We start from the raw sequence: 14,627 nt of genomic DNA, 5'->3' as shown, positions 1-14,627 counted from the left end.
GCTGAAAACATCAGGTTTACTCTGCAATTCATGTTAGTATGTTTAATATTTCTGATGAAACAATCCTTTTATGTTTTTATATATTTCTTGTATGAAACACCATTAGTATTGTTGAGACATCTGTTAAATTAAACTTTTGTTTTTATTTAGGTGTATGACTTGGATGGCATTTCCTTGATTCTGGACAACTGCAGCATTGATGACAACAATCCTTGTATCCTTTACAAAGTAATTCTGTTTATTGAATATGACTCATGAGGAAAGGTGTGGGGGTTTCATGGATGTATGTCAGCATTGCTTTCACAGGGTATCTAAATGTAATTGGCCTCATGAGCTTCTAGCTTATATTTAAATGGTTCAGAAGTGAGCAAGGGCACAAATAGGCTTCCATGAACTGGATTCTAAGTAAGGTAACTGTGGTTATATTCTATTTCCTAAAATAATAAATATTACTGGTTTGCAAGTGCCTATTCAAAGAGCTGTGACAGAAATCTGAATTCAGACTCTGGTTGTTGTATCAGATTTAGAGCTTTTGCTTAACTGAAATCTGTTTAGGAAACTGAAATAAGTACCACGTTGATTTTTCTACACTTGTTAAATCAGATTGGGGAGTTTATTCTAAGCACAGAGACAGGGCTAGCAAGCTGTTACGAAAATGTGTATAGTTGAAAAAATCAATGATGCAAATTACTGAAGTGTTGGGGAGATTTTAATATAAATGGCATCGTGCTTCATATTAGAGATTTTTTTCCTGGAATTTAAGAGCATAAACTTTCAAAAATGGATTGCTATTAGAGAGAAATAAATAATCTTATATTGAAGATAAGCAGTTTTTAAGCAGTGTTATCCATCTCTTCAAGTAATACAAGTTCAGTGACTGAGCTGTGATTTTTTTTGGTCATCTAATCATTAGCTATTTGTAAGTTTCTGACAATCGTATCTGGAAATCCAATGTCTTTCCTGTACAGAATCATGTCAGCTTTAATTTACTGAACACATGAAATAGGTTTCCAAATGATTATATAATAAAAAGCACACTTTTTTAAACAAGTATAAGAAACAAACAAACAAAAAGAATATGCAATGTTTCATATTCTCTCAGCTGTGTCCTGCAGAACATCATCTACTTATAAATATATCCTAAAATGATGAAATAATGTAGATGATAGCACAATGTTAACAAGCTGGGTGGAGGAGCAAGGGGTGGTAAGTATCCTCTGAGTTACTCAGTTTGATTCTTTATATCCACAAGTTTTACATCTTCAGTATTCCTGTAGTTTGAGACATGACAGTGTGACTCTTGTCAGTGCACTGAGTGGCAGAATTGTATTTCCATGGTCCAGATCTGGTAACAGGCACTGTTGGATGTGGTGGGATGGGCAGGGAAATTTACCTTTCCCTAAGTGGAAAAGCAGCCCTGAGGAAACCTAGTAAGGAGCTTTTGTCCTAAGTGACCCTTCTTTGCTGGGAAGCACAGCTGTGCAACCACTTCTAGAATTCATCCTTCATTTTAGATGTAGTAGAAGAAGATAAAGTTTGAGATTCTCAAAGGGTAGACTTCTAATTTGTGATCTTGAATGAAAGGAAAATAAAAAAACATGAGAATTTTCACTGTGTTTTGAGAAAACTAGAATTTCTTGCACCTTCTTATACAGGCTTATTTTATGGCTATACCATAAACTTCTTATAAGAGGATAAAACTTTGTCTACTTGGTTTTTAAAAACATCATAACACCTCCTAATGTGATTTTTCACCAGTGATCCATAGCATACAGTATTGGGAGGTAGGGAAAAGTGAGTAGCACATGGGCACAGGGAAGACTTGCCTACTGTGACAAAGTTTGCTGCATCATTTTATACAGTGCAGGTCCTGGCTATGGTTCAGTTTATTGTTTTGACCTCTTGCTATTCCAGGCCCTCTTGTGCTACATGAAGCTGATGCTCCCCTGCTTCTCTCCTGCCTCTAGCATTCTTCATCTGCTGCCTTCCCAGCAGGTCATATGATGAGGTGCTGGATTTTTTCCCCAGCCAGCTCCCAGCACTGAGCCACGAGTGGGCTGCTCCTGGAAAGCAGGGCAGCTTAGGGCTGATGCTCTACGGCACAGGCTGTACAGCATCGAGGGCAGGAGCAAGGATGAGGGAGAGGTCTTCCATGTGGCTTCCAAAAGGGATTTACTCTATTGAAGGTTCCAGGGAGGAAAGACAAAAGATACAGGGGTACAACAATTTATGTGTGGGGGAGGAGCAAGGGGAGTGTACAAATAATAACCCAATAGGGAAGACTTAGGGGAGGAGCACAAGGTGGGGTTACACAACACAGAAACCAAAGGGGAGGAGAGTGGGGCACATGGGCCAATGGGGCTTGGAGGAATAGGGGAATTCCAAATGGGGCGGTCCAAGCAGGGGGTTGGCACAAGGGAGGATTGACAACTTAATGGTGGACGGGGAGGGGGTACAACTTAACAATAAAGAATGTAATTGAATCAGATATAATGAACAGTAATCCACCGCAACAGTCATACAGAGGGAAGCAGAGAAGAGGTTTGCAGTTTAGATCTGTCGCTACTTTCATCTGCTCTGCAGCATGTTCTGCTACTTCTGGACTCCACAGACCATGTCCTTAGTGGCATGTAGGGGCCTGAATCCATTGCATAATGTTTCTTTGGAGAGATTTGACTGTTTCTTTGCCTTCTCTGTGTGCTCCAGTCCTGCCTGGCACAAATCCCAGAATCACTGAATGGGTGAGGCTGGAAGGGACCACAGAGGCTCATCTGCAGTTTTCCAAGGTAGGGTGGAAAGCTGCAAGAAAAAGCTCAGCATAGCTCTTCAAACATGGCTCCTTCAGAAAATCATGTCCAGAAAGTTCATTTTACATTTTTATTCCTAGTGCCTGTTTTTATGGTTTCAGACTGTGTTACTTGGATTTCTCCTTGGATAAATCTGACTGGAAAAAGTTTCACTCAGAATCCTTTCATATAATAGTTTCTTAGATGTCTTAGTAAGACTTGATCAATGCACATTTTTTGTTCAAGCTGTTTTGGAGTCACCCAAGCTCTGCAGTTAAGACATCGTTGTGTTTTCTCCATTTTACTAGAAAAGTTCCGCCTCCAAATTACACATACAAGATTTCTCATCAAAAAATGTAACTTTTGTAGTAAAAGTGATAGGATATTTTTCTGAATGGAAAAAAAATAATTTCCCTAAAGTGTGCAATTTATCAGAAGAAGCTGGACTGCCACGTTAGATGTTGAAGAAGCTCTTTATTACCTTTGAGAGGAAAAAATCTTTGATAAATCTTTTTATTTGTAGCATATGGAAGTATCCTGAGAGAGGAAATGGATCTTCTCTTATCCTAAATTAAATTCCTTTGTAAACCTGTCATTACCTTAAAATTGCATCCTTTGAAATCCTGAATAGTTCTGTAATGTGCATAGGAATACCAGGGAGTTTGTAGCTTACAAAGTTCAACTGACATGTTTGCATTGCTTTAATTAATTGTTTAAATTCATCTTTCAGTCCTCAGTTATGAAGAACTCTTATCTTGTCTAATTTTATCTCAGACTTGTAACTTCTACATTTATACTAGCAAATGGGTTTTTTCCTTCAGTATACTTCATGAGTAAAAACAAGCAAACCACCACTCTCGTAGTTACAGACATGAAGATTATTATGGACAGTTAAAAAACAAATTTACTGTACCTCTGTACTGTAATTAATTGAATTTTAATTTTCCAGCTGCTGTAGCTTTCCATGTAAATTCAACAGAGAGATGCTGAAGGATGCCAGATTTTCTGTGGCTCTTAGGATTTCAGGACAGGGCAAAAGGTAAGCAGAGTGAGACTGGGGAGTTGTAGTCCATTAAGAGTTAAATTTCAAAGAAGGTTTAATACCACTTTTTCTATAGCTGGTAAATTTTTCATGGATTGGCTGTGTTCTAATCATAACTGTCCTGTCTCAAAAGAAAACAGGGTGTTTCAAAATGCAAGCAAAGTTATTTGTCTTTGGATTAAGGAGAGATTCCTGTATGAGCTAATCTTTTAGTTTTGAAAATTTGGTTTCTTGTTCTGCTTCTGAAAAGTTGGAACATTGTGCTTTACTTTTTTAACCTGTACTTAAAAACAAATAAATTCAACCTGCTAAAGGACAGCAGAGTGGGTTGGAGATGCCTATCTGGGTAATACCAGTGAAAAAATTTACTCCAAATCCTGCTTTTCAGGTTACTTGTGTTGAAAAGGTGTTCTAAATTCAAATATCTTTTATTTTGTCATCGTCTTCCTCATCTCTGACTGGCTCTGTCTTTAGAGAAGAGCCCTTCCTTTTGTTCTTGCCTTTTACCTCATCCTAAGCCCTTCCTGCTCCTTCCAGCTTCATTTCTGCCCTTTCACAGGTTCCATTTCCTTAAGGTAAACATGAGGAGGGAGGTCAGCCCATTCTGATCAAAATACTTTTGACCCTAATCACTCCAAAAAAGGTGCTTATGAGAGGCTTTAAATAAACTGACCTGTTTATCATTGAAGACTTTTTAGTTTACCTTAACTAAGCGATTCGGTTTTTCACTGCTTCCTAACATTTTTGCTTATGAGTAACTCACACAGATGTGCCTTTTTTTGCTTTTCAGTGGCTGTCCATAGAAATATTTATTACTATTTGAGAAAAAAAATATTATCCAGAGTTCTGCAATATAATAGCTGTTAGTTAGTGGTAAAACTTGAAAGTCAGAAGTGAACTGCAGTTTTGAAGACAGAATATTCTTGGGTTTTCAGCCTGCTTGCCAGTATTACTCTTTTGAGATTCTTATAGAAGGTGTCTCAATAAATTGATTTTGTGAATGTCTGGATTTAATCAGAATGACCTTATGTAAGTATTTTATATAAACTGTCATCACAGCTTTGTATTAGCCAAGAAATCAGTTGTACTTGAAGAAAATATATCCTGCTGTGATGATATATGTTTATATATATATATGTGTATATATATATACACACATATATATATATATACACATGTGTATACATGCATAGATATGTTATATATGTGAGGAAATGCCTAGTAAACTGTGTTTTAGGAGTAAGAGTTTTTAGCATTTGTGGAAGGAAAAGCTGTGGTTGATATGAATATCCATACACAGATCCCTTAGTTTGACTAATGGATGAAAATGTAGAAAGAGTAAGTTAATTTTCAGATACTCCTTCCAAAGCTGCTTCTATTATATTCAGTCATCTGAGAGGTAGATTGAAAATACTTTTGACTTCATGGCAGCAACAAGTATAATTGTGGTTCATGAAGCTGGCTAAAGCTGGAGGAAATCAAGTTGCTATGGTCTACAACAATGGTAGTTTGTTTTTGCAAGATGCCAGCAAGGACTTTTGGGGGAGCTGACAGACATTTTTATCTAAGTTAGAGAGTGCAACCTTAAACAGGCCACGTGCTGTAAAACAGCCTCACCGCTGAATGGGAGCCAGTAGAAAGCAAAAGCAGGAGAGTGAGTTGACTTCTTACAGTGAGCCATCACAGAGCTAAGTGTTTCATGCACATGTGGCTATCCCATGTGTGTTGCCAAGTAAATGCAGCACAATGTCACTTCAGCAACGGTTGCCATTTTTTGGAAAGCTCATTTTGGGCACTGACAGTGCATTAAGCAATTTAATGTGACCTATTTGATTCTGTATTTTCATAAGCATACACAAAATCACATTATTATATGATAACTGTAAAGGATCCACAGTACTGATGAGAACTGTAATGGTCTTCTCATGTCCAGTCAGGTTCTACCCACTTGGACAGAACTTGGCCCTCCCAACCAAGGCCATGCTGTGATTCTATGGAATTACCCTTTTCCTCCTCACAGTGACACTTGCCTTGCTACACAATTAAGTTTGAAGTCCACCTAGGCTAAGGGGGAGTGTGTTCTTTGGTAGAGGGCCTCAATTTTGCATTATTGTTGGTTGCTCTGTGTCATCCAGGGATGACACAGAGCACTGCAAACATCTTGTTTTCTATCAACCAGTACTGAATATGTCACTGTGACTTTAACAAGCAGTGGTTGAGGTCAGCAGTAGAAGAATGGGACTTGTCAGCACAGGTTAAGAAGATAAATCAGTTGGTCCAAACCCTTCATTGATAGAGCCAAAGGCAAAATAAAATAATAGCTGAGTGAAGCCAACTCTACCTGTTCTCACTGGCACAGGTTGCCCAGAGAAGCTGTGGCTGCCCCATCCCTGAAAGTGTTCAAGGCCAGGTTATATGAGGCTAGGAGCAACCTGGGATAGTGGAAAGTGTCCCTGCCCATGGAATTAGATGAGTTTGGAACTAGAGTTGGAACTAGTTTGGAAATCAATGAGCATTAAGGTCCTTTCCAACCCAAACCAGTTTGTGATTCTATCTTATGATTCCACCATAGATGGAACTAGCAAACTGAGAAGTCACTGTATTGCCATGCTCCAGTTCAGACTAATTCAATTCCTATGTGCTGAGAATTGCTTTTAGAGAGAGTGGAGAGAGTGGAGGATTCCTGCTTTGTGACATATGCACAAACCTGAGCTCTGAATGTAACTGTAAGGTATAGAAAAGAGCTGGTCAGGTGAGAAGCTGGAACAGGTACAAACATGGTTATTCATTGAGCAAGAACAGTCTGAGAGGGGCTCATTTCTTTCACCTTTTTCTGTAGACGAAATTCTGCCCTTTTCTGCAAATTGCTGTGAACTCTTTGTTGCTGTATTTTGTTAGTGGTTAAGGGGGACCAGGGGCCTGTGTGGGTTTAGAATGGAGCCCCTCAATGTTGTATCAGGGCTACTATCTGAAGAGATTCCCAAGAGGCTTCAGCCAAACAGTTATTTCCAAACACCACTTTTGGTTGTAGTTGGAAAAATCACCAGCCTACCAGTGCCTATTGGTGTCACTATCTATCAAGGGTATTTTTTTATACTCTTGAAAGAAGCATTGCCAAATTATCCAGTCTTTTCTTACATCAGCATTAATTGACCAAAGAGATCTTGATTCCACTCCAAGTAGATTTTTCAGTATATTGCCTAAAGTGTCCTGAATGGGATTATTATAAAGCTCCAAAGGGGGAGGAGTTGAGTGCTGCTCCCTGTTGGAAAGGGCACAGGAGGCACTCCTGTATCCTAATCTTGTTTTAAATCTCACTTAAATGAATGATGGCTGCACATTTGAAGAGTTGGGATAACACCCATGTCTTAATTCATTGTTTATCTTTTCTGCAAACTCTTTGGGGCAAAGCTCAGTAAAAAGTGGAGAACCAAGGGAAAAACGTACCACATTAAGCATATTCGGTAGATCTAAATTCTGACACAAAGACTGCAGTTCTCAAGTATTTATTGCCAGAAAATGTTTATTTAAGAATGAAACAAAAATACAAAGTTTTCTTGTGAGATATTCTACATCTTTCATCAATTCTGTCTTCCACATTGTTCTTCAGGAAAACTTTTCTCCTGTCAAATGCAACATTCTCCTCATATGAAAAATACTTGAGACCACAGAAAGAGTGTAGTGTGCATTGCAGAAATAGATACTTTGAGAAATTAAAGCACTTAACCTTTTTTGTCATCCAGAAATCACCACAGATCACACACACTTTTTGTTTTATCATTTAACAAAGTTACAGTTTCTAATGTTATATTTCAGGTTGCTGATTGCGTAATTCCTAAAATTAATTTTTTAGCGCACCTGCAGGATGATTAAAATAATGAAAATACAAGTAGTTTAAAAATATTGAACTTCAGAGTTTGGGGGGGTGTTGTTAGTAATTTCCTTAAGAGTTTAAAAATACATAAAATACTAACACAGATTTGCAGAGATGTGACTATGAATCTATTCTTCAGTATCACATTTCTACCCAGCTATCACCACTAAAGAAACATGTGATGTACAAGGTCTCTCTTAAAGCTGGGAGAAATCTAACAGAGCTATACAGAATGCAAGAAAGCTTTTACAAATGTTACATTCTAATATATCTAATCCCTAGTGAGGAATAATCTCTGTAGGCACCAACTCATGCATGTAAAAGTGAGGAATTAAAGTTAATAACTATTTCTAAACTAAATCTTGTCATATTTTTCCTCTTCTCTAATCCTCTTGGTGGATTTAAATCTATGACAGGCTTGAGTTCTTTAAAGAAAGCAGATCTTTAGTTATCAAGGGGCAAACCCCCCTCCAAAAAAAAAAAAAAAAAAAAGCAAATATATACTATTTCACTGCTTTTATAGCTCAGACTTGCTTCCTTGATTTTTCTGTAGACTTACTTTTGAAAAATTCCCCTCTGGGCTGAGATGGAGCACTAGAAATTTGAGAGCAAAAAATTTTGGGTTTTTTTAAGTAAAGCTAGGAGTGGTTCAGAAATATTGTTGAGAATGGAAGGCCTTCTACAAGCACCTTATCATATTTCAGTCTGTCTTCTTGACATTTTTTTCTTGTGCCTGCCTCCAAAGAATATTTGGATTTCATCTGGCCAGTGCTTTGAATAATAACTTTATTCTGACATTTATCTGTTGCCCATTTTTGATCATTGTAATTAAAACAGTTTTATCTTCAGCTGGCCAATGTGTTCTCCTGTGTAGCTCCTTCCTGAGTCTTAAATTGTTTGCAATCACTTCCTCAGGTCTTTGGTTAAACTTTGTTCTTTCGATTTGCAAACGTTTTCTAAAACCTAACCTTTTTTCCCCTCACTTGGGATATATTTGCAGTCCTTTCCACTCGCCTTGTAGATTTGTTCCTTTTTCTTGGAGTGTGGAGATTTCCTCAAGGAGCTGCAGACGCTGCCTGAAATTGTGGACAGAATTGCGGCTAATGGCTATTTTGCTAAACAAATAGTTGGTTATAATTTAGTTGCATCTCTCAAAATACCCATTTATTTAATGGTTGTTATTTTTGGGTGCACACTGGGCATCATTTGGTGTCTGTGACCATGGAGCTGGAGTTTAATTTATCTTCATTGTTTTGATTATTTGTCATAAAGTGACATTTGAAATGACCATAAGCAGCAGGGGGGAGGGTATGCCACATAAGTTATTCAGAGACCCTGAATCGATAAAATGTGCATGTACTGTGCTGAAAGATAAGGTGGCATAAGATCTTTGTTGGATCTATATAATTGGACAAATCTCTAACATTTCTAAACAGAGAAAGAGCTTCAGTCCAAATTGTGTCAGCTCAACCCATCATCTGTCTTAAAGTGGTGAATTAGAATTAGCTTGACCACATCTCAGGCATGAATTAGATTGGGTTTTTAAGTGTAGTGCCAAATTTCTGAAAGTTTCATTTGACCCCTGTAATTGTCATTTTAAAGCATTTTAGAAAAGGTGTTTATTTCTATATGTATACATATAAATACACAACTATATTTCTGTATAAAGGTGGAGCCTTTTTCTTTCCTTGTCCCAGGAAATCTAAAAGGACTACAGCCTGCCTGATGATCAGTTTGTGAACACAGTTACCATCCCCCTGTGCTTCATTGCTTGTGAAGCATTGTTTGTGGTAGGTTTTAATAGTAATTTGATACATGAATTTCAACTTAATGGAATGTTCCATTTTTTTTTCTGTACTTGGGAAGAGAAGGTAAGGCATATTTAACAGTAAGGTAACAGCAGTTGAAGCTTTTTGACATACCAGCCTACTAACTACCTCTTACAGATAGTTAATAAATTTAGTTATGAACTCTTAAAATGGAATTATTGTAAAAGAAGGGACTGAAACAACTGAATTTTCTCTAACTGTGAAGTACTAGCTTGAGATCAATCAAGAGTGTGATTCTTTCTGTTTTTAAACCAGATGATTTGTAGTTGCTCATAAATTATGGGTTTCTATTAAAAATGTAAGTCATAATTTAAAAAAAAAATTGGCAGCCTAAGCAGCAAAAAATGAATGTGTCATATTCTTGGTTTTAAGCTAGTATTACAAGTCTGAGTATAGGGAAAAGGAAAACAAGCTGGAGGTTATGGCTTGATTTTTTCTGAAAGTTTCTGTAAGTTTTGGCGTAAGAGACATAATAATAAAAATAGCCTGACAGAGCTAAGCCTATCCAATGGCTTTTGTAGCTCTGAAGTGCTAGACCCAAATTTTTTAAGTTCATAGTATGCTAAGATGTTCTGGCATTGGGTTTTAAGTCCCACAGAACATGAAAGGCTGCACATAGAATATAGATTAAATGCTTAGTTGGCAGGCATTAAAGGCTAATAGCAATCTGGGTGCATAATACTGCTCAGAACTGTTAACCCAGAAATACCAGTGATCTAGGGAGAAAAATTCCCATATGACTCTAGGTAAGAGATATGCCAGTAGATTTCAAATTCCTGAAGCAGTAAACCCCATTTAGTGAACATAGGGTGCCATTTAGCTGGTTATCGCTGACATGAGGATATAGTTAAAAATGGGGGAGCCTTGGAACTCAAATGAGCCTCATGATCTGCCCTGGCTCTCAGTATTGGACAGTAGTGAAAATGTGAAAGGCTGGAGAGCTTGGACTCTACTTCTGGGAGGACAGTAGATAATACATATACATATGTATATTCATAATTGTGTGTTAGATATACAGCAACTGGATATTGTGAGCTGTCGTTCTTCTCTTTCTGAACTACTCACAGCCAAAAGGGCCAGGAAACTGTGCTGTACCTCTAATCAGCCAGATAGCAGATTTTAGCAGATTTTATTACTTAGTTCTGGTGCCTGTCCTTCAAAAAGAATGCTGAAAAACATAAATTGAGGGAAGAGACGCAAAAATTATGCAAAACTTGGAGTATCTCCCTTGGTTTCTTTCTTTAGTTCATGCAAAAAGTACTTTACCAAATGCTGGTTATGATCTGGGATTGATTTTTTTTTTTTGTCTATGCTGAAAAGCCGTTTTGGAAATAATTCTAAACAAATCTAAGCCAGAAATAAATCACGGGCTGTAATGAGTGAGATATTTATCCACTAGGACAGTTTATTTAGGGACACAGTGAAATCTTCCAGTTCAACACTGCAAGTTTTTCAGAGAAAAGGAATTAAAGCATCTTGCCCATGAAATAGAATTGACAGGCTTGATTTCAAGAGGAGCTGACCTTTGTTCATCTCTGTTAATACAGAAGTGTTGGGCAAAAGAGGTCCATTCTGGTCTTCAGAGTGTATTTGTTGTCTACAGATACTTAAAATGGATGAATTGTCACTGAAAGTCTTACATGAGATTTAACATGCCTGTGTGCTGGTTATACAAAAGGTGTAAGTCCCATTTTAAAGAAGCCTGTGTCGCACAAGGCACACTTTAGAAATCGATTCATCATTGCAGATCATGGGTAAATTGCTCAGAGAGTGTGAAAAATGCAAGTAGCCAGAAGGATGGTGTTTGTTTGCAAGAGGAACACTGCTGGCATGAGAGGATAGTGAGGGCTTCAGAATTGGAAAAAGTATTTAATGTACAATTATTTTGTGCTGTGGATGTTTCTTGCTATCTGTGAATTACAGAGAATATTGCCCTAGTATTGAAGCTGTTTCGGTGCCTTTAAACCAAATGGTTTTGCCCATTTATCTGTTCTGAGGTGGTGTAGTTTAAATTCTCTGTCAAAGTCATGTTCTGCAGGGTGGAATTTGAGCTGCAAACCTCAGTTCAGGTTTTTGGGGATAGGCTTTCTGTCTTTAGTGGAATATTTTGTGGAAGCAGCTTCCTTTGGGGAGGGCTGCAGGTGAGGAGTGGAAGGGCTGGCTGCAAGCTCCTCATGCCACACACGCTGTCCAGTGAAGCTTTGCTGCCACGCTGTGGTGGAGATGGAACCTTGTTTGGTACTGGATGGTCCAACCCTCTGCCCGATCCCTTGGACCAGGTGAGGGCTGCCTGTAGCCATCTGCTACATCTGCTTTCACTTCCCCAGTGGTACAAATCTTATCCCCAAAAAGTGTGATCAGGAATAAATACCTCTGCCAGCGTCCAGTGGTGCCTCTGTATTTTGGAGGCTTCTAGACTAGATGGGTTGTGCTATGTCAACTCTGCAAGAGCAAAGGCAATCAGAGGCAGGAGGAAGGGACAGTCCCAGCTTGTACAGTACTGCCCATTTCTAGCTTTTAAACCCAGAATGTGGTGACTGCAACCATAGGTGATAAGAACAGCTGTGGAATAAATGAAAATACAGGCAACTGAAATATTCTAGACTTTTTTTCCCCCCTACTGTCTAGGAAAAATATTTTAAGTTTGTATAGGATGAATTCCTGATTTTCATCCTGGGATGAAAATACCCCAGCTGTTTTCTGGTGCTGGTAATTCAATGCTAAGTATAAAGAGAGTATAAAGCATTAATTCTAAAATATAAATTAACTTCTTGAAAATAAGTAAATTAGATAAAACATTAAAGTTCATTGCATTTTCTGTTATTAGTTTTTTGGTAATGTCTTAATCACTGGTAGAAGTCATACGAAAACATAGATTAATCTTAAGGAATTGCTCTGATCATCAACAGCTTTTAGAACTTCATTAAACTACTGAAACCTCAGACAGAATGAAACTTGTAGAGCTTTGTAAGCAGTTTGGCTGATGGTGAGGGGCCAAAGTGCTGACTGTCTGCTATGTGTGGTCCATCACAGCTCCAAACCGTGACAAACAGCTGTGGTAGTTGTCTAGAGCCCTCTTTTAGTGGTGGGAAGAATTATCTTCAAGGTGCTGTGAAACAAAAGTGCTTGAAGGGACTGAAAGACTGGAAAGAAAAATGATTTATGTCTTTTCAGTGTGTCCAGTCAGGTCTGCAAGTGGAAGTGACTCTAAGTGATACTTCAGCATTTAATTCTAGTCTGCAGACGTTCTAGTGATAATTGGATTACTTGTTGAAGGCCAGAAAGAAATACAGTTATTTTACAATACAAATACCGTATTTTTATTACCTCTCTTTTTTAGTCCTACAGATCTGTTGCAGAATAGTTCTTAGAAAAATTGGGTGGCTTTAAGAAATGGATTACATAAACAGCCCATTTGATGAGGGTTCCAAGCTGTGAATGCTGGCTTTCTTAATAAGATTTTGTATCTCCTCCTGTATTTGATTAGAATGTAGTTGCTATTTAAATAATAAAAATTTTGATTTAAACGAGGTAATGGGATTGGGCAAAGAATACCCTCTTTTTTGCATACAACCTAATTACTCATAAGGAAGAAAGTTCCTAAGCAGTAATTGAGTTATGGAAAACTGACTGTAGTGAAGGAAACAGACTAATAAAAAAAAAAAAAAAAAAAGTCCCTATACTATGTAATTAATCAAACTCTCCACTAAGAATGTTATGTTTAGAGATCCTTCAGTAGTAATAACTATCAATAGGACTTGGGAAAACAGATGCACGTATTTCATTCTCCTTGTCATCCCTTCAGTGTCTTGTATTAGCTAATGATAATAATTAACGTCTAAAACTTGCCTTTTATCTACCTCATCAGCTTCCAACCTCATTAATATTTTTTTCTATTCTCCATCATCCATAGAATCCAAATTCCTTTATAGAACAATTCGTTTGGGTCCTGGTGGCTGCAGTGGGCTTGTCAATAATGTTTAGGTTCCAATTGGACTAAGAATGAGGTGGAACGCTCTCCCTGAGAAATGGTCTGTATGTCCTCCTCTCTGGCAGTATTGGTTAGCAATTCCTGGCAGGACATCGTTGTATTTTCACACCCCATTAAGCTTACAAACCAGTCACTGTGCTGTTGCATTGACTCCAGCAACCTCTTGTAGCAGAATCCAAGTGAAAAGAAACAGAAGAATTGTGAAAAGTTCCCTTTGCAGTCAGTGGCAAAACTGGCATAGATTTTCATTACTCCAAAATACTAATATTTTTCATCCCTAAGGGGCAGTTTTCGCCACCTTTCTTCCTTTCTCTTTGTGTTCCTCTCTTCCTGACAATCAAAGTTACGACCTAGAGGATGATTTAAAATTTTAAATTGTGGAATGAAGATGTTACTTAAGTATAGAAGACAGGTCAAGTTGATTCAGTTTTGTTACTTGTCTATGTCAAAGTAGCATAGGAATCCCAAAGCACACAGTACTGAAGGATTTTGGAAAAGTGTTGCTATAAATATATAGAAATGTTTGTTTTCAGTCCTTAAGCACAGATACTCTAGTGATGAGGTTTCTGCAAAATAAAATTAATTGTTTTCTTCCTTTTGTATGCCCTCTTCCCTGTGACAGAATATCATAATCTTGTCTATAATATTATTTGAGAGTGTGAAATGCCCAGTTGGGAAAATCTAGATAAGTCTATGCAGTCAGATCTGCTGTGCTCACTGTGTTGCTTCTCTTTGGTGCAGTTTCACAACAAACAGGCTCACGCTCTTATTTGTAGTAACTATGGCAACTTTAGAAGCTCTGTTTCTAAAGCTGAGCATACAATAAAGTGCCTAAAGTGTAGGTAGGATTAGAGACTCTCGAATATGTTTAATTTTCTCTCTGTGTCTCTGTCTTTGGAGAGGAGCAAGAGGGTAATGTGAGTATTAGCTGGGGACTGGCTTTAATCTCCGCAGACACTCAAGTCTGCCAGAGTCTGCTCCAAACTGTCCAAAGGCCTCATCCTTCCCCAGCATGTGAACAAGGGGATCATGAATATTCATGGCTGTGGTCACAATGGAAAACCTACACACAGAAAGGGGTGTCTGAAGGAGTGAAAATGTTATT

At 37.9% G+C, this 14,627-nt stretch overlaps 2 protein-coding genes across 5 annotated transcripts in view; both read left to right on the top strand.

The window, feature by feature from the left end:
• Positions 1–14,627, top strand: part of ATXN10 (ataxin 10) — a 96,811-nt gene that overhangs the window by 78,629 nt on the left and 3,555 nt on the right. For both annotated transcript variants that reach the window (XM_086885932.1, XM_023919078.2), the window contains one exon: positions 151–214. In XM_086885932.1, coding sequence (XP_086742058.1) covers positions 151–214 — 64 coding nt within the window. The remainder of the gene's footprint in view (positions 1–150; positions 215–14,627) is intronic.
• Positions 2,707–14,627, top strand: part of LOC111923340 (uncharacterized) — a 58,882-nt gene continuing 46,961 nt past the window's right edge. For all 3 annotated transcript variants that reach the window (XM_086885934.1, XM_086885935.1, XM_086885933.1), the window contains exons 1-2: positions 2,707–2,786; positions 3,736–3,825. The gene's annotated coding sequence lies outside the window, so the exon portion shown is untranslated. The remainder of the gene's footprint in view (positions 2,787–3,735; positions 3,826–14,627) is intronic.

This window comes from Cyanistes caeruleus, chromosome 4 (genome assembly GCF_971803275.1).
Source record: "Cyanistes caeruleus chromosome 4, bCyaCae1.hap1.1, whole genome shotgun sequence".
Lineage (NCBI taxonomy): Eukaryota > Metazoa > Chordata > Aves > Passeriformes > Paridae > Cyanistes > Cyanistes caeruleus.
The sequence above is the reverse complement of the archived record's forward strand: the minus strand, read 5'-3'. Positions and strand labels throughout refer to the sequence as shown.